This window comes from Vulpes lagopus, chromosome 3 (genome assembly GCF_018345385.1).
Source record: "Vulpes lagopus strain Blue_001 chromosome 3, ASM1834538v1, whole genome shotgun sequence".
Classification (NCBI taxonomy): Eukaryota; Metazoa; Chordata; class Mammalia; order Carnivora; family Canidae; genus Vulpes; species Vulpes lagopus.
In genome coordinates this window covers 109,997,142-110,014,592 of record NC_054826.1, presented here as the reverse complement: position 1 = coordinate 110,014,592, position 17,451 = coordinate 109,997,142, and the positions used below count along the sequence as shown (strand labels likewise).

At 52.0% G+C, this 17,451-nt stretch overlaps 2 protein-coding genes across 8 annotated transcripts in view; one reads left to right on the top strand and one right to left on the bottom strand.

Moving 5' to 3' along the window:
• Nucleotides 1–1,649, bottom strand: part of ARHGAP17 (Rho GTPase activating protein 17) — a 90,408-nt gene extending 88,759 nt beyond the window's left edge. For all 7 annotated transcript variants that reach the window (XR_005986607.1, XR_005986606.1, XM_041747202.1 and 4 more), the window contains exon 1: nucleotides 1,172–1,649. Coding sequence is in view for 5 of the 7 variants with exons in the window: in XM_041747202.1 (XP_041603136.1) it covers nucleotides 1,172–1,503 (332 nt within the window). In the remaining 2 variants the exon portion in view is untranslated. The remainder of the gene's footprint in view (nucleotides 1–1,171) is intronic.
• Nucleotides 1,650–1,659: 10 nt separating this feature from the next.
• Nucleotides 1,660–17,451, top strand: part of LCMT1 (leucine carboxyl methyltransferase 1) — a 43,371-nt gene continuing 27,579 nt past the window's right edge. The window contains 4 exon segments of the mRNA XM_041747205.1: nucleotides 1,660–1,914; nucleotides 11,594–11,658; nucleotides 11,661–11,684; nucleotides 13,345–13,466. Of these exon segments, the coding sequence (XP_041603139.1) occupies nucleotides 1,805–1,914; nucleotides 11,594–11,658; nucleotides 11,661–11,684; nucleotides 13,345–13,466 (321 nt within the window). The 5' untranslated portion in view covers nucleotides 1,660–1,804.

The window sequence follows — 17,451 nt, the reverse complement described above, 5'->3', positions numbered from 1 at the left end:
CAGGGGACAGGCATCAAGTCCGGAGACATAAACCCGCATTAAGATAATAGGGTGGGGTAGCAACAAAACTAAACAACAAAACCAAGCCACTAAGCAAAAAGTCTGGGGGATGGACGGAGGCGGGGAACTGAAACCCTAACAAGCAAATTTAGAAAACGGGAGGGGAAGTAAAAGTATTTTCCTACACACACACAAAAAGAGCTGTCCCCACGTGCTCTGGCCGAACCAAACTCCCCCTTTGACTCAACTGCTGAAAAAGAAAAAAAAAGAAGAAGCCAAAGCTGTGAAAGACTCACACTTTCATACGTCTTCCCAGAATAAACAGTCAGTAGGCACACTACAGTCTACAGCTAACTGCCCTAGAAGACCTTGAAAGACTTGCCCCAGATAACACGGCACATGACAATCCCCTCGAGGAGCTCCCAGACCCAGCAATCCCTCCTGTTCCAACAACCTGGTCGTCTGCACCTGCGGGCTCGTCTGTCATTTCATAATCGATAGTGTTTCCTGTCCAGCATTCAGGCGGTACCAAGGAAACCTGGAGAAGGATCTGCTTCCAAACACAGAGCGAAAAGACTTTTTTTTTTTTTTTTTTGGCCAAGGCGTCTCCACAATTCTTTCGTCCTCCCAGTTGCACATTTCTAAATGTCAAGAACTTGGGCGGTCCGGTCCTCAGCACCCCCCACCCGGCTTGCAGCCGGCACCGCCTCTCAGTCGCAGGAAGGCCGTCCCGAGACCCCCTAGGCGGATGCGGCGCGCCCCAATCGCCCCTTCCTTACTGAGGGCCGGAGGGGCTGCCGCTGTAGGTCTGGCGGCCGGGCCGCCCCGGAAAGGGCGAGAAGGCCGCCCCGGAGCTCGGCACCCGCACGGCTCCGGGCACAGCCGACACCAGCTTTCGCCCGGGGAAAAAGCACGAGGGGGACCAGGAAGGGTCGCGGCCAGCGCCACCCCCTGCCCCCCGGGACCCCGGCGCTCGGGCGGCGGCCCCGAGCTGCACGCCAGGCCGCGGAGTGGCGCAGCCCCGACCCGGGCTCCCGCGGGCCTGGTGCGGGCGGCTGGAGGCCGGAGCGGGGGAGCGAGCGGGGGAGCGAGCCGGGGAGCGAGCCGGGGAGCCCGCCCCACCCCCGCCCCGCCCCGCCCCCACCCCGACCCCGCGCGGGGGCGCACTCGCCTGCCCACGGTCTGGTTGGCCAGCTGCTTCATGCGGTTGAACTGCTTCTTCATGGCGGCGGGGGCGACAGCGGGGACAGGGGCGGCGGCCCGCGGGGCATCTACCGGACAGCTCGGCGGACGCACTGGAGCGGCTACCTCGCTTCCGCCGGCGGCGGCGGGAGAGGCGGGGAGGCAGCGGCGACGGGGGCGGCGGCGGGAGAGGCGGGGAGGCAGCGGCGACGGGGGCGGCGGCGGGAGAGGCGGGGAGGTAGTGGCCGCGGCGGCGGCGAGGGCGGACCACGGGGATAGGCCCGACAGCTCCAGGGACGGCGTGACGCAGCTACATCGCATCACGCAGGCGCCTAGCTAGCTTCCGGGTTGTGTGGGCGGGGCCGAAGGAACTCTCCAATGAACCGTTCCCCCGTCCGAGGGGCGGAGGGAGCGTCCAATGAGCGTCTGCGCCGAGGAGCCAACGAGCGGTAAGGTTGCTGGGGAGGCTGACGTGATGACGTCACTGAGATGCGCCCGCTGAGCGCGGGGGAAGCCAGCCGGTTTCTCCTGCCCGGCCAGAGGTGCGCTGGTCCTCCCGGCGTCTGCGGACCCGCTTCCTCCGTGTCCCTGGCGGGCACGGCAGCCCGGAACCTCCACGCTGATGGCCACTAACCTGAGGACGCCCTCTTTCGCCTCCTCTTCGTCGACCTCGACAGACACGGACGACGAGGGTGTGCGCGGCACTTGCGAAGATGCTTCCATGTGCAAGAGGTGCAGGCCGGGCGCGGGGCCGGGGGGCGGCTGCCCAGCGGGGCCGGGGCCTCGCGGGGAGGCTGGCGCTGAAAGGTTCCCGTCAGCTCGCGCGACCCTCGGGCCACGCCTGGGACTGCCCGCAGCGGAGGTCCGTTTGTTCCCCTGGTCGGCGTCTCCCTTCTGCTGCGAGCCGGGGCTGGGGTCCGGGCCTCCTGGGGGGCGAGGCCACGAGGTAGATAGAGTCTTGGTGCGTGAGGAGGAGCGGAGCGTCCGTCTGTTGAGTAGGTTCCGTCGCGTCGTGGGTTGTCCTGGTCCCCTCTGCACCTGCCGTGGGGCCAAGCAGGGCGTGGGGGGGCGGGGGGCGGGGGCGGGACGGCCTGCCCAGGACCGCGTGCAGGGGTGTGCAGAGCCAGGACCTTCCCCAGCTCCTGCCTGGATGCCACAGGAGCCTTCCGTCCTGGGGGTGCTGCGGCGGCCGCGTTGGGAGCACACACCTGTGTCCCGTGTGGAGCGCCTGAGGCTCGAGTGTCCTGCGTTCCTCCGCGCGGCGGAGATCGCGGAGAGTAGAGTGGGTGGCGGGCGCTTGCTCTTGGGTGGCCGGTGGGTCCTGGGGACCCTGACGTGGCGTGTGAGGCGCTCAGCACCTGCTGCGAGAGACGGGAGGCAGACGTCCCCCGTGAAGAACGGACCTGCCGCGTGCCATCAGAGTCTGTAATTGAGGCAGTACCGTGCGAGCTGAGAACAGAAGGCTGACCACCCAGCAGGCATGTAGGAGGGCGTTGGGTCAGGACAGGGAAGGAGCGTGAAGTGTCCAAGGCGTGCAAAGAATGCCGCTGAAGCTGGAGCCACGTGCGGACTGTCGGCTGGAGTAAACCGAGGGTTTGGGTTCAGACCTGCACTTTTTGTTATTTCTTGGAGATTCAGCACAGTGATTCAAAGCGCGGACTCCAGGGCCAGGCTCTCTCAGGCTGCTCCTAGCTCTGCCCCTTATGGTCTGTGTTACTCCACCACTCTGCGGGGTCTCAGTTTCCTGACCTGAGAAATGGAGTCATAATAATCCCACTTAATAGATGATTGTAAAGATTGGATGGTAAATAACTAATAAGGCACTTAGAGCCACGTCTGGCACGTAGTAGGTGTTAGTGGTGGTAAAATAAAAGTAGAGATAAATACGTACATTAAGTGTCTAAGACTGGGAGGCCGTCTTGCAGGTTTTTTTTTGCTTTTTTTTTTTCAAGTTTTTACTCATTGGTGAGAGAGAGAGAGGGGCAGAGACACAGGCAGAGGGAGAAGCAGGCTCCCTGTAGGGAGCCCGTTGTGAGACTTGATCCCAGGACCCCTGGATCACAACCTGAGCCCATGGCACATGCTCAACCACTGAGCCTCCCAGGTGCCCCGAAATTTGTGAACTTTAATGGATGACACCCAACTTCACTTCTTCTTCACCTTTCAAGTGCTGTTGACCGTATGTGTAGCCCTTTGAATTAGAAATAATTTTCCTCCCATCCACTTCTACTTGCTAAGAGAATGTGAAGTGCCAAGGAAACAATCAGAAGGAAACAAAATACTTTTCAGTAGCGTATTACCGTTAGGTTTGTTTGAAACGTATTGGTGATTTTGATTTATTTGAGATTCGTCGCTAACAGTTTTTGCAAATTTGCTTACTTAAAAAACAGTAAAAGTGCTCTTACTGGATAATTTCTATAGTTTCTCAGCTCTTCTCTGCCTCAGTTTCTAATGCCCCCCCCCCCCACCGGTCTGGAGACATCTAATAGGGGAAGTTTTGGGTTGGAATTGCAGGATTCTAGGGCAGCAGAACCCAGCCCAAAGTGCACATCACTGGAGCCGGTGGAGCTTTGTAACAAACACACAGTTGCTCACATCCTATTGCAGACTCACTGAGTCCGAAGCTTCCGGGTTAGGTGCCCTGCTGTAAAGACCAGGTGTGTTTGCCATCTGGATGCATTTCATCAAAGCTGTTCTTGCACTGGGCTTTCCTTCATCTGAGAAACCTGCAACAAGCTTGGGAGAATCCGTACGTTAATGTTCTGAGACATTTTGCAGGGCTCTGTTCTGCAAGGTCTGTGATACCATAACCTGTATCTTCAGTGTAATGTAACGTGTTAAACCCTTAAATCTCGTCAGAAAGTCATGTAATTAGTGAGGCCGGGATTCCTTGCAGGACCATGGGCAAATAACTTCCTGCCTCAGTCCTCTCTTTGGAATGGGGAAGAGAATCCCACCTTTGGGATGTAAGGATTCAGTGAGAAATAGACACGAGGCAGTTATTAGCACAGGGTCTGGCGCAGTGAGAAACCTTCACTAAGTTATTATCACGAGCTTTGATTTTCCTCCATTCTTTCTTTTTTTCTTTTTTTTCTGTGTTTTACAGATTTTATTTGTTTTACAGAGAGTACGTGCACACGTGGGTGGGGCGGGGCAAAGTGAGAGGGAGGGGGAAAGAATCTCAGGGAGAGTTTGCAGTGAGCGAGGAGCCTAACGTGGGGCTCTCTGTCACGACCCTGAGACAGGACCTGAGCCGAAACCAAGAGCTGGGCACTCAGCCGCCTGAGCCACCGAGGTGCCCTTCATTTCCCTCTATTCTGAGTATTACTTGGTTGAAGTTACTGAATGTGTGCCACGTGTGGGTCGGGCTGGTTCCTGCCACCCTGGGTTCCAGCCGCAGCAACCGCTAAAATAACGTTAAGAAACCAGTCAGCCTCCCAGAACTCCTACGGTTCTGCTGTTTGGTGTGTTCCCTCGTTCTGTACAGGCCCTGGGGGTGCTCAGCATGCTGTGAGCTGTCAGCTGAACAGGTGTTTGCCAGATAGAAGAAAATCGCATGGACATTGAAGCACATGCCGTGTCAGGGGAACCTGACGTTGGGCTGCGGAGCGGGTAGCAAAACAGGGTTCTGGAGCCACAGTCAGAGGCGAAGTGTGGGAAGGGCCGAGGAGTAGCTTCTCTTTCCTGTCTGGGGTTTTTTTTTTTGTTAGTTTTCTTTTCCTTCCCAGATTTTATTTGCTTATCCATGAGAGACACAGAGGCAGAGACACATGCAGAGGGAGCAGCGAGCTCTCCCTGGGGAGCGTGATGAGGGACTCGATCCCAGGACCCTGGGACTCAATCCCAGGCCCCCGCGATCCTGACCTGAGCTGAAGAAAGATCCTGACCACCCAGGGGCCCCGGGTCGAGGGGTTTCGGGTGGGGGAACTGACGTGCTCTGGGTTTGTTTTAGAACAATCGCCAGCAGCCACGTGGGAGACGGCGTTGGCAACAAAGGGCAGGTCTGCTCTCTTTCCTTCCCTGCTGCCACACCCCTCCCTTGGCTCAGGTCCCTTCTCTTACCTGGTCCTGTTGCAACACGTCCTTATGGTCCTGTCTGCTTCTAGTGCAGCTCCCCTGCTACGCAAGTGTTCATTGTCCGGCCAGGGTAATGTAACTTGCGATCAGAAATCTTGTCCTGTGGGACTGGGTGACTGGACACCTCTTGATTCCCCATCAGCCGCAAGCTTAGAATCTGCAGTGCGTGGCATGGCACACTTTGCTTTCGGTGATCCTGTCACGCTACCCTGGCTATCCCCCTGCCAGCTGGAAATCTCCATGTAGATGTCTCAGCATTACGGCAGATTCATTATTTCCAAAAGTATGCTCGAGATGCCCTGCCTGTGTTTTCCTCCTTGCTACCACAGCCCTCCAAGTCCGTGAAGGGTGCCACACTGTTCGTTCCCTTGACCGGCGCAGAGGAGAGGAGTCATCCTGGATCTCTGCTCCTACTCAGCCCCTTCCTTGTGCGATCGATCCTTCACCCAAGCCTGTGATGTCATCTGCTGAAGATTTCTGGACTCTCCCTCCTTTTCTCCACCTCTGCTTCTGCCCTGTGAGCCTGAGTTACGGTTGTGTTTTGCGAGCCATGGTGCTCATCTGCTAGCCACGCCTCCGGGGACTCGTGCCTCCCTCAGCCTTTAGCTGCCCCTGGAGCCTGAGGTTTGTGGAGGGCACATTGCATCATGTCAGTGCCTGGCCTCGTGGCGTCTTGTTGGCATTTGAAAAGTTCCTGATGTGGTCTGCATGGCGGCCCCATCCTTGCTTCCCCAGTGTGGCTTCACGCCAGCCTGCCTGCCCTCCAGGATCTGTTCTGTCCGTCAGATATGCCCTGTCCCCGCCGGCCTTAGGATGGAGCAGCTGCTCCCTGTGCCCAAGAGGCTCCTGCGGTGGTGGCCACAGGGGGATGTTGAACTGAAGAATGAGGTGACCTGCCTTGGGACCTAATGGGATCATTGTAGCTCGTTTTAAATATTTTATTTATTTATTTATTTATTTAATTTATTTAATTTATTTAATTTATTTATTTATATGGGTGAGAGTCTGTGAAGGGGAAGTGCAGAGGGAGAGGGACAAGCAGGGCTCGATCCCATGACCCGGAGATCCTGACCTGAGCCAACATCAGGAGTCAGACACTTAATCGACTGAGCCCCCCGGTCGCCCTGTTTTTGTTTTTGTGTTTGTTTTTGTCTTTTGGGCGGATTAAACACTTAAGACCTTGCCTATGTGCTTTGAGGAAAGCAACAGAGTAGAAGAAGGGAAACAGACTCAAAGTCTGTTTCAGTACAAAGTCTGTTTCTCTTAAGACTTTGTTTCCCGCCTTCCATTTTTAACCAAGAAGACAACCAACAGGAAATAGAAACCAAAAAATGAGGCTAAACGATGCAAAAGGTGAATGATAAACTTAAGAAATAAGGGGTGGAGCAGTATCTTAAAGGCCAGTATGCAGCACACAGGTAACATTCGAAACTTGAAACTTGATTCTGAGAGTATTGGGTTGGTTTTTGCAATTGCTTATACATCCGTTGTAGGTGAGTGTCTATGTAGCTGTGTTACGTGTATATATGCGGCGTATATACGTACAGAACGAGACACCCACATCCACGCTCACACATACACACAAACACCATGGAAGCAGCTGGAATGTAGAGGAGGGATCTAAGTCCAAGTGGGTAAGTAGGTTTGAAAAGCAGTAGAATTAAGTTTCCTACCAGGTTGCACAGCTCGAGGGAAACACCCTTGACCTCTGTAAATCGGTGCCTTCTGCCTAAGGTCCTTCCCCGGGTCGTACCTGTTCCTGTTTGCCGAGCCTTTGAACTAATGTCCGGGATTGTGGTAAGCAGTCATGAGTGTTGAGTAGAAGTGAAGTGAACAGGCGCCAGCCTTGCTCCTCACCGGCTAGGGCAGCAGGGAGAGCCCCTTCCCATTCTCTGAGATGAAGGAAAACCGAGGGGAAGGCACGTCACACCTTTCTTGTGAAGTTCCCACTGTTGCAGGTGACACGCGTGCCAGTAGGGCAGAGTCAGTGCTGCTGAATGAGCAGGTGGTTGGACCAGATGACTGTTTCCCGCGGGGCAGTGTGAGATGACTTTAGGCGGCACACAGGATAGATGCTTTAAATGTTGATCAGTGGTATTTATTAGAGAGTGTGTTTGGAGAAAAAACTAGGTGGCACGTCAGAAGGGGTATTAAAAGAGTGAGTTGATATAAAGGAGTATTAGGTTATGTGAATGTCATGAACATTTCAGAAGCAGCAGTGGAATGAATGAAGGCTGAGTACAGGCCTCTCTAAATCTGAGGGTTTTGAGTCTTTGGGTTTTATTTATTTATTTACTTTCTTGGGGGGGGGGGCGGAGAGAGAGAGCGAGAGAGAGCGTGCACAAGCTTGCCTGACCAGTGCTGGGGAGGTGCAGAAGGACAGGGAGAGAGAAAGAATCGCAAGCAGGCTCCACGCCCAGTGCAGAGCCCGACGCAGGCAGGCCTTGCCGTCAAGACTCTGAGATCAGCACCTGAGCTGAAAGCAAGAGTCGGTTGCCCAACAGGCTGCGCCACCCAGGCACCCATGATTTCTTCCTGATAGGTCCTGCGGTCACTGCCACGTCCTGTTAGGGTTGTCATTATCTGTGCAGGTGGACATGCTCCTCGTGCCCCTCGTGGCCTGGCTGGACAGCTAGCTGCACCTGCAGCCCCTGGTGCTTCCGTCCACATCGCATTTAAGGGCCATTTGAAGAAGGAGCACAAATCCTGATTGCTGTTCGAGGTCATCCATTGATCGCTTCGGATGAGATCAGGAAAGACTCCGTGACAGAACCCAGGGTCGGTGACTTGGAAGGAAATCTCGGAGTGGATGATGAGGATCACTTGAGAAGAAATGCAGGCTGGCCAGTGCTCTTGGCGACACGAAGATCAGTCATCGTTGTGTAGAAACTCCCAGGGATCCTGGAAGGGAAGACTTAAGCAACTCCTCTTCAGCAGCCTTTGCCTTGCAGTCCGTTCCAATAAGTCCAAACGGGCTTTTGAATGAGCAGACAATTCCAATTGTAAGCACTCAGAGAAACCATTAACTACCCAACGGTGTTTCTTCTTTCTTTTCGGAGTCTTAACGGTTGATGGTGTCTTAGAATGAAACATGCCATTTGGTTAGGGTAGAGAAAGTTTAAACAGACCCATTGAGAAACACACACATGCCCCAGAAATCTCTGAGCAGGGTCTCCTGCTTCTCTGCTGTTGTTCAGCCTCCCTGCCTACCTCCTGCTACTACTGGGACATTCCAAGGAGCTTCCTGCCCCCAGAGCGTTTCTACCTGCGATTCCTCCTGTCTGGAATGCCTTCTGCACAGCTTTCTGCAATGGTGTCGCCCTCCACTCAGCCATCCCCTCTTCAGAGACGCCTTCTCTCTCACCTTCTCTAAAGTAGATCCTTCCATCCCCCCGCCCCCCGCTGTTGTCCTTGTTCTGACCTAAGCTCTTCTTTCTGTCTCTGTCCCTGCCCTGCTTCACCCCTGTGAACCAATGCCCGGCCCTTCGCCGATGCTCAACAGATATGGCTTGACTGAATCCACAGTATTAAACTGATGGCAGTACAGACGCTGCTCCTTGTGTTCCAGGAGAGGGCAGTAGGAAGTACTTGGAGGAGCTCCCGGAGGAAGGCAGCTTGGTCAGCTTTTCAGCAGTTCGAGTGCTGGGCAGTGGAGCGAGTGAGCCAGCGCCTTCATTGTGGGGCGTTGCAGGGATCTTGCCCTGGATGTGAGGGTTGAGCAGGTCCAGTCTAAGGGCCCCTCCCGCCAAACATCCACCTGTGAGGACTCCTCATCACCAGTCTGTGGTTCCTGCTCAAACCACAGGGATGGCTTCTACCACTAGATGGCGCCAGACGGCGCCTTTTGAGGGCAGTGCCCCTCAGACCACCATCAGTGAGAACACCGTTTTCTTTCCTGTTTTTAATTACTGAAGTATAGTTGGTCTGTACGATGTCATATTAGTCTCCGGTGTGTGACATAGCGATCGGACGAGTCTATACATTACTCAGCGCCCCCCACGATCAGGTACAGTCATCCTATGCCACTGTACAGCCTTGTTACAGTATTATTGACTCTATTCCCTGTGTTGTGCTTTTGTGTTGGTGGGTCATTTACTATAACTGGATGTTTGTACCTCTTAATCCCCTTCACCAGGGGCGCCCATCGCCCCCACCCCCACCCCCGGCAACCACCAGCCTGCTTTTTGTGCTTAGAGTCTATTTTATTCTGTTTGTTTGCGGAACACATTCTTCAGGGCACGCCTCCCCTGAACACACACTTTCAACAGAAGCTTCACAAAACAGCCTTTACCTCTTAGAGTGTGTAATGAATGTCGATAGTTTCCGTTTTCCTGTAGTTGACTGCATTCTCTGAGATGGAGATTTGCAAACTGTGACATCAGTTTATGATACGGATGGGTCACAGTTCATTGTTTGAGAAGCATTATTGTAGACAACTGAGCCCGTTCACTCTGCAAAGCTCTGTGGGTCAGTTTTCCTTGGACCGTCTGGGCGTATAGCAAATTGTATCCCTTAGTGAGGAAGTAGTTCATGTGTTTCTGTGGAGTTGCTGCGTTGAGTAGCTTCCTTCTGAAGGCATAGCTTCCCTCTGGGTGTCTGTGGTTGTGGGAAGGTAGAAAGGAGAGACTGGGTGGGAAAATGTCGTGGATTAGCACAAACTGTAGTTAGGGCAGGGGTAAGGAAGCCTTGTCCGTGGCTATAACGAGAAGATTCGATATCCCTTCTGGGCACTAAGAACGTAGCTGGGAGACGTCCCTCTCTTTCTCTCTCTCTCTCTCTCTCTCTCTCTCACACACACACACACACACACACACACACACACACACAGCCTTACCCCTCTCAGCTTACTCATCAAGCAAATGGAAATGAGCTACTGAACACAGGATATCACTTAGGATGCTTCAGGGTGCAAGTAAGCCAAGACCCACCCCATCTTTCTTACTTACTAATTTATTTACTTATAAAGATTTTATTTATTTATTCATGAGAGACACAGAGAGAGAGAGAAAGAGAGAGGCAAAGATATAGGCAGAGGGAGAAGTAGCCTCCATGCAGGCAGCCCGATGCAGGACTCTGGGAGACGCCCTGGGCCAAAGGCAGGCACTATACCGCTGAGCCACCCAGGCATCCCTAATTATTATTTTTTTTAAAAAAAGATTTACCTCTTTGTCTCAAAGAGAGGAAATGAGCAGGGGAGTGGAAGAGGGAGGGAGAGAATCTTGGCGCAGACTCCCTGCTATGTGTGGAACCTGACGTGAGGCTCGATCCCAGGACCCCAAGTTGATGACCTGAGGGGAAACCAAGAGTGGTCACTCCAACCGACGGAGCCACCCAGGCTCCTTTTAAAAGCTAAAGACAGGGGATCCCCGGGTGGTGCAGCGGTTTAGCACCTGCCTTTGGCCCAGGGCGGGATCCTGGAGACCCAGGATCGAATCCCACGTCGGGCTCCCGGTGCATGGAGCCTGCTTCTCCCTCTGCCTATGTCTCTGCCTCTCTCTGTGTGACTATCATAACTAAAAAATTAAAATAAAAAAAAGCTAAAGACATGTTTTGATTCACAGATACCCACTGAGGGGTAGAGTAGACTCCAGGCGCATAGTGGCTTGGCATGGCCTTAGGGATCCAGGCTCCTGCCATTACTTCTGATTGTCCTAAGGCTGGCTCCACTCCTGGTTGCCAGAAGACCTTCAGTGGTAAACCAGGCTTCAGCTCCCTGGCTCAGAACACTAAAACTTTGATTCCTTGGGGTGTCGGCTGGGAAGCGTTTAGGCTCCCGTAGCCTTTTCCAGGTTGCAGTGTAGGCCACTCTGACACTTTCTCGGTTGTAGCTGTAGTGTCTGTCTGTTCCTGGATTTTCCACCGTGACCTCCTCGAGGGACGTGGAATGAGCGGTATCTACTACAGAGTCGGGGGAAATCCTTAGGTAGTGGTGAGTCTTACGCAACGGTTCCGGTCTCCTTTCCTATGGACACAGAACTTCTGGTTGAGCAGAGTTGTCTCAGTGGCTCTCACCCGTGAGTTTGCTGCGGAGTGAATGAGTGGTGGCAGGTCTCCTGGGTGAGGTATGAGGTGAGGTTATGTGCTCTCTAGGGTCCTGGGAAAGGAGTTGGCCGTATGAAGAAAGAGAGGGAAGAAATGGCCGCTGTGGGGAGGGTGAGGGGCTGTGTGTGTGAGCAGCAAGACGGATGGCTGCGCCTGTTGACATGTGTAATGGAGCGCCACATGTGCACGTGTTGGCCTTTTGACGTAGGTGATTTTCCTGCTTGACCTGGTTCCCGAGAATGGGCCTGAACCTGCTGACCTCTACTCACCTGCCTCCTTTCGTCCCTTCCAGGTTTGCAGTAAGCATTGGCTACTGGCATGACCCTCACATCCAGCATTTTGTAAGACTGTCTAAGGAGAGAAGGCTCCCGAAATTAACAGAGGCAAGTGTTACCCCCGTCCCCTTCTTCTCGAACGTCCTCTCATTAGCACAGAGGCCTGAAGTTTTGGAGATTCGTTCTATTTTTTTTTATATGATTTTTTCGTATTTTTTTTTTAATTTATTTGACATTGAGAGTGAGAGCACGGAGATTGGTTGGGGGACTGAGGGAGAGTGAGAAGCAGACTCCCCGCTGTGCAGATAGCCCGATGCAGGCTCGATCCCAGGATCTGGAGATCATGTCCTGAGCTGAAGGCAGACACTGAGCCGACAGAGCCACCCAAGCACCCCCAGGGATTCCCTCTTAAAAAGAGAGTTCCAGTGTTCACTCTCTCCAGTGGTTTCTGGAAGTGCTTCTTTCCCAACATGCTCACCAACATAGTGTATCATGAAACTTCTCATCTTTGTTCATCTGATTTGTGAAAAATGTTATCTTTACAATAATTTTATTTTATATTCCTCCTATTTTGTGGTGAATTTAAAGATCATTTTTACATGTTTAAAAGTTTTAAAGTGGTGGTACCTGGGAATAGGGACAGGGTAGTTACTTTGAGGCGAGGGTGAACCCAGTCATCAGGAAGATGGGGCAAGGCCTGGCTAAGAGGCCTCAGGCCTCCGTGCCCTGCTCTTGAGGCAGCTTTCCTAACAGATGCTGCAGAGCCAGGGACCCTCTGTGGGGCTCCAGGAGCTGGGTGCCCCAGGAAGCATGACAGCCGTGTGTCCTTCCTTCCTCCTCTCCCTGGGCTGGCATCTTCAGACTGGAGCTTCCTAGGAGAGTCCTTCCCAGATAGTCTGTGGTGAGCACCTGTAAAAGTTTTTCCCCAGCATCCAGTCTGTCGTGGATGATAATTCTTTAACACACAAGGAAAATGATTTACTGGACGCACAAAATACAAACTCAAATTATTTATTAGGAGCATCAGTAGACCTAGAATCCCTATGTCTGATTGCCGTAAGTCTCTAAATGCCACTGCGATGTGGTTCTTAAGATAGTCATCCTTTCAGCAGCGGGGCTTTAGAATGCAGATTGTATTCCTTTCCTCCCTCTTTGATTTCCCATCTCCTGTGCTCCAGCTCCCCACCCCAGAGCTGAACAATTCAATTTTTTCAGCAACATTTGCCTGGTGCCTTTCTCTCCCCCAATCACTAGGCCATTTTAGAAACATAGAAGCTCTTACCCACTCGGCATGGAGATGAAGGGAACACAATAAGAAAAACTGCTTTTTTTTTTTTCCTTTTTGCTTTTATATTTATCTGCCCCGTTCCTGTCCCCGAAAAACTATTTTTGTCATGATCTTCTATTTTAACTTTTAACACAGGCCTAATTAGCTTTCACCTAGCCAGGAGAAAGCAAGTTTTGAAGAGGAACAATTCGATCTGATATTTTGTTGCAAAACACTTGTCTTTCCTAAGTGAAATCATGGGACAGTTTATTTTTCAGATAGGTAATTCCACTGTTAAATAGATTGTACTTGCTTTGGTTCAAACAGCTTTAAAAGGGGATAGAATTTGAAAGTCACTGTTAACTCTTGTGAATTTCACAGAGAAAGCGCTGACCCTGCAGAAGAACAGAAGTGTCCTGTTTTGCTGTTCTCCTGGGGTGGGCTTTGCAGGGATTATATCTGACCTCCGTGAGCCATAGCTTGTGTCTGTCTCTCTTTCAGGTTATTTTGCTCGAGTCCATGGCGTCAGTCAGCTTATCAAGGCATTTCTACGGAAGACAGAATGTCACTGTCAGATTCCTAATCTTGGGGCTGGCGTGGATAGCACCTTCTGGAGATTAAAGGTAAATTAAAACCCCCCTTCTTATTTGCCGAATTGTTTTGTTTTGTGAAGGTGCCTGCGTGTCTCAAGAATGTTAAAAATATATTCAGAGGGAATCCAGTGACCGGCTGCCTGTCTCTCGCCCCATCGCCAGCTGCTTGCAGCTGCTGCCACCATCAGCCGCCTACGTGATGTCTCTAGGGCCATAGTGGAGGATGTGCGCCTTGCTGGTCATTCTTTGGTGTTAGAAACAGGGCTCCTGTGCACACTCCTCCTATACATTTCGTGTGCACGTGTGGAAGAACCCTGCCAGTGGAATTGCTGAGACTGACAGCCCATGCATTGGCCATCTTGACAGTAACTGAGATTTTATTGTCATCAAGACAGTGTGTTCGGTACAGTTTGGAGATGAGCGAGGCTGGGTGAAGGTACTATGACAGAAAGCCCTTTTGTAGCTATTCCCTGATGTGATCCCCCACCTGCTGTGTTAGGGATCAAGAACAGGTATCATTACACTCACTCACAGGAAAGGGGACGGTCCCGTTAGTGGCGGAACCAGGACCGAGCACCGGTCTTTGATTCCCGGCTAGAATCGTAGCTGCCCACCTTTTCCCTCCGACACCTTCACCGATTGCACCTGCCTTTCTGTAGGTTCGTACGGATTTTTCTCAGTTCTTCTATCAGGTCTGTCATGTGGCAGTGATGGGTACGTGCGTTTCCCCAGGTTTCTTGCAGACGTACACCAAGAAAAATCAGTGTGTGGGCCTAACAGCACCCGCATAGGCATTTTGTCCCTAATCAGTTCACCTGATAAGGAAGTCTTTGGTTGTCAGTGCATACGACCTTTCTGCTACTCAGGCGAGAACCCAGCAGCCTCAGCACCGCCGGAGTAGTCATTGTTTGCCTCTGCACTATTCATTCAGGATAAGATAGCTAACGTTTATGAAGTGCTGGCAGGTATGGGACCTCATGAATTAACGTGAGAGCTCTGGGGTGGGAGGGTTAGGGATCGGGAAAGGGGGTGCTGCAGGAGCCTGTGTCTTCCCCAGATTGGGCGGCCAGTGGCGTTGATGCCTGGAACAAACTGCACTACAGCTCCGCCACGTCCAGGCTCCGCTCCTGTTCTCTGCATGGAGCCCTGTGGTTGTTCAGGGGGGTCTTTGCCGTACGTGGGGCAGTGGTGCCTCTGTACCTCAGAGACCATGCTGTGGGGGAAGGAACCGGGACAAAGCACAGTGGCTGGCAGAATGTGGACCGTGGTCACAGAAGCCACTGGAGATACGCCTCCTTCTTGCCTGACACCCTTTCGACCTGACCTCATGATTTGGTATCTCCCCCTCTGTCATGTAGGTACATTAATAATTAATAAATCTGAGAGTTTTATTTCTGAGCAAGGTATGCTGAGACTACGTACCCCTTTCAAGAAAAAGGTTCTCTGTCAGGAGTGAGGGAGGTGAATTACACAGGGTCTCAAAGATTTTCTGGAGGTTTTGTTTTGTTTGATAATTATATTGGTCCAAAGAGTTTTTAACAAATCAAAGTTTGTTTTTTTGTTTTTTAAGATTGTATTTATTTGTTCATGAGAGACACAGAGAGAGGGAGAGACACAGAGAGAGGGACCTTGCTGGTCCCTGCAAGAGCCTCATGCAGGACTGAATCCCAGGACCCCAGGATCATGCCCTGAGCCAAAGCCTGATGCTCAACCACTGAGCTACCTAGGTGGCCAAAATCTAGGTTTCTCTGGGGAAAAAAGTCCTGTTTGCTCTTTGGAACCCAAGCCCAGTGGGCCAAATTTAGCTTACAACCTCTTTTTGTAAGTAAAGTTTTATTGGAATACGGCCGCTGCCATTGACCTACATCTTCCCTACTTCTGCTTTACCACCACAGCAGCTGAGTTAAGTAGTTAAAGCAGAAGCCATCTTGAGGCAGCCTGGGTGGCTTAGCGGTTTAGCACCGCCTTCAGCCCAGGGTGTGATCCTGGAGACCCGGTGTCGAGTCCCACGTTGGGCTGCCATCATGGAGCCTGCTTCTCTCTGTCTCTCTCTTTCTCTGTATCTCTAATAAATAAATTAAAAATATTAAAAAAAAAAGAAGAAACCATCTGGCTCGCAAAGGCTGAAATACTTTCTGGCCCTTCACAGCAAGCTTGCTGAGCCCTGTGTTGAGATACATGTGCTTCTGTAACAGAGTGGGGAAAATCGTATCTTCCAGTCTTGTTGTCTCATGCACCTTCCATCTCGGATGGTCCCCTGGCAGCACCAGCAGAGGCTTAGCTGGCAGTCACAGGCTTTTTGCTGCCACAGTCGTGGGAGCTCGTCCTATAAGATCTCGGTGGCCCTAAACTGTTGGGGTAGTTGACGTCTCCCACCTTAAGGCAGTGGACCCTATTAGGACCCTGGAAAGCGTGCACGGCCACGAACAGAATAAAGGCGGACTGAACACCTTTGAGAGACCTCGGCTTCTTGGTGTCTCCTGAATTCTGTTTCCACACAACCAAAGGATCAAGTAGGCGGGGATGGGTCTCAAGTCGGGCAGCCCGTGCCATGGCCAGCTTTTCAGTCTGAGTGATGCCCTTTCTCACAGCTGCCCCTGGCTGCCCTCCAGTATGAGGCCCCGTCTTATATGTCTTGCCTTCCTCGTATGACACGTGAGTTCCTGGCAAGTGGCTTTAGGGAATCACCGAATAAAAGCCGAAGTGTCACATGCCACAGCCATTTTGCTTCTTTGCCAAGGCCGAGAGAGAAGGTATCTGTTCCTTAGAAGCTCCAGGTGTGCCTTCTGGAAGCTTTCCCTCCACAGTGACCCCTTACTCAGAATTCTAATGAGGGCCAAGTGGCTGATGCATGGGAAAGCTCTTTGTGTTTTGTTTTGTTCTGTTTTGTTTTTTTAAGATTTTAAAAGTTATTTTAGAAAGAGTGAGCCAGGGGGAGGGGCAGAGGGGGAAATAGAATCTTGAAGCAGACTCCTCCCTGAGCTTGGAGCCCATCTTGAGACTTGATGCCAGGACCCTGAGATCATGATCTGAACCAGAATCAAGAGTCAGCCTCTCAGTTGACTGAGATACCCAGGTGGCCCAAGGGGGAAAGCTCTGTATAATAAAGTAAGAAGTCCTATAGGAGGGACACCTGGGTAGCTCAGTGGTTGAGCATCTGCCTTTGGCTCAGGTCATGATCTCGGGGTCCTGGGATCAAGCCCACATCAGGTTCCCTGCAAGGAGCCTGCATCTCCCTCTGCCTATGTCTCTGCCTCTCTCTGTATCTCTCATGAATAAATAAATAATATCTTAAAAAAAAAAAAAAGTCCTATAGGAGATGTAGGATTATATGCTGTCCCGGATTTGCTTTTAATTGTTCTCATTGTCTTTGGGGATTTTATTTATTTATTTTTTTTTTAATTTTTTTTTAATTTTATTTATTTATGATAGTCATACAGAGAGAAAGAGAGAGGCAGAGACACAGGCGGAGGGAGAAGCAGGCTCCATGCGCCGGGAGCCTGATGTGGGATTCGATCCCGGGTCTCCAGGATCGCGCCCTGGGCCAAAGGCAGGCGCCAAACCGCTGCGCCACCCAGGGATCCCCATGTCTTTGGGGATTTTAGATTGTCCTTAACCTTTCATATCGTGTGAGTACAGTTCTTGAAGGGTGCTGTCGAGTTTCTTAGCAAAAGTTATGTCCTCCTATGTCCTCAGCATTTCCTCCAGATCCCTTCAGATAGCTTGTCTGTCCTTGTGCTCTGCAGACAGGCCAGCATGTGTGGGGATTCTGAGCATGAATGGTTGAGGTGGGTGAGCTTATCTCCTGTGATGTGTCAGGAAATGGTCTTTTTCTCTGTTATCCTGTCCCCCTCTCTCCCTCCCTTCCTTTCCCCCACACTAGATCCCCTGAGATTTTCCATCTGGGTGGGGGCTAATTGGATCTCACAGTTCTGACACTTGCCCTTGGGTCCTCTCCCACAAGGAAATGCTTGCTCTTGCCTTCTGCCCCCATCATGCTGGGCCGGGGGTGGGT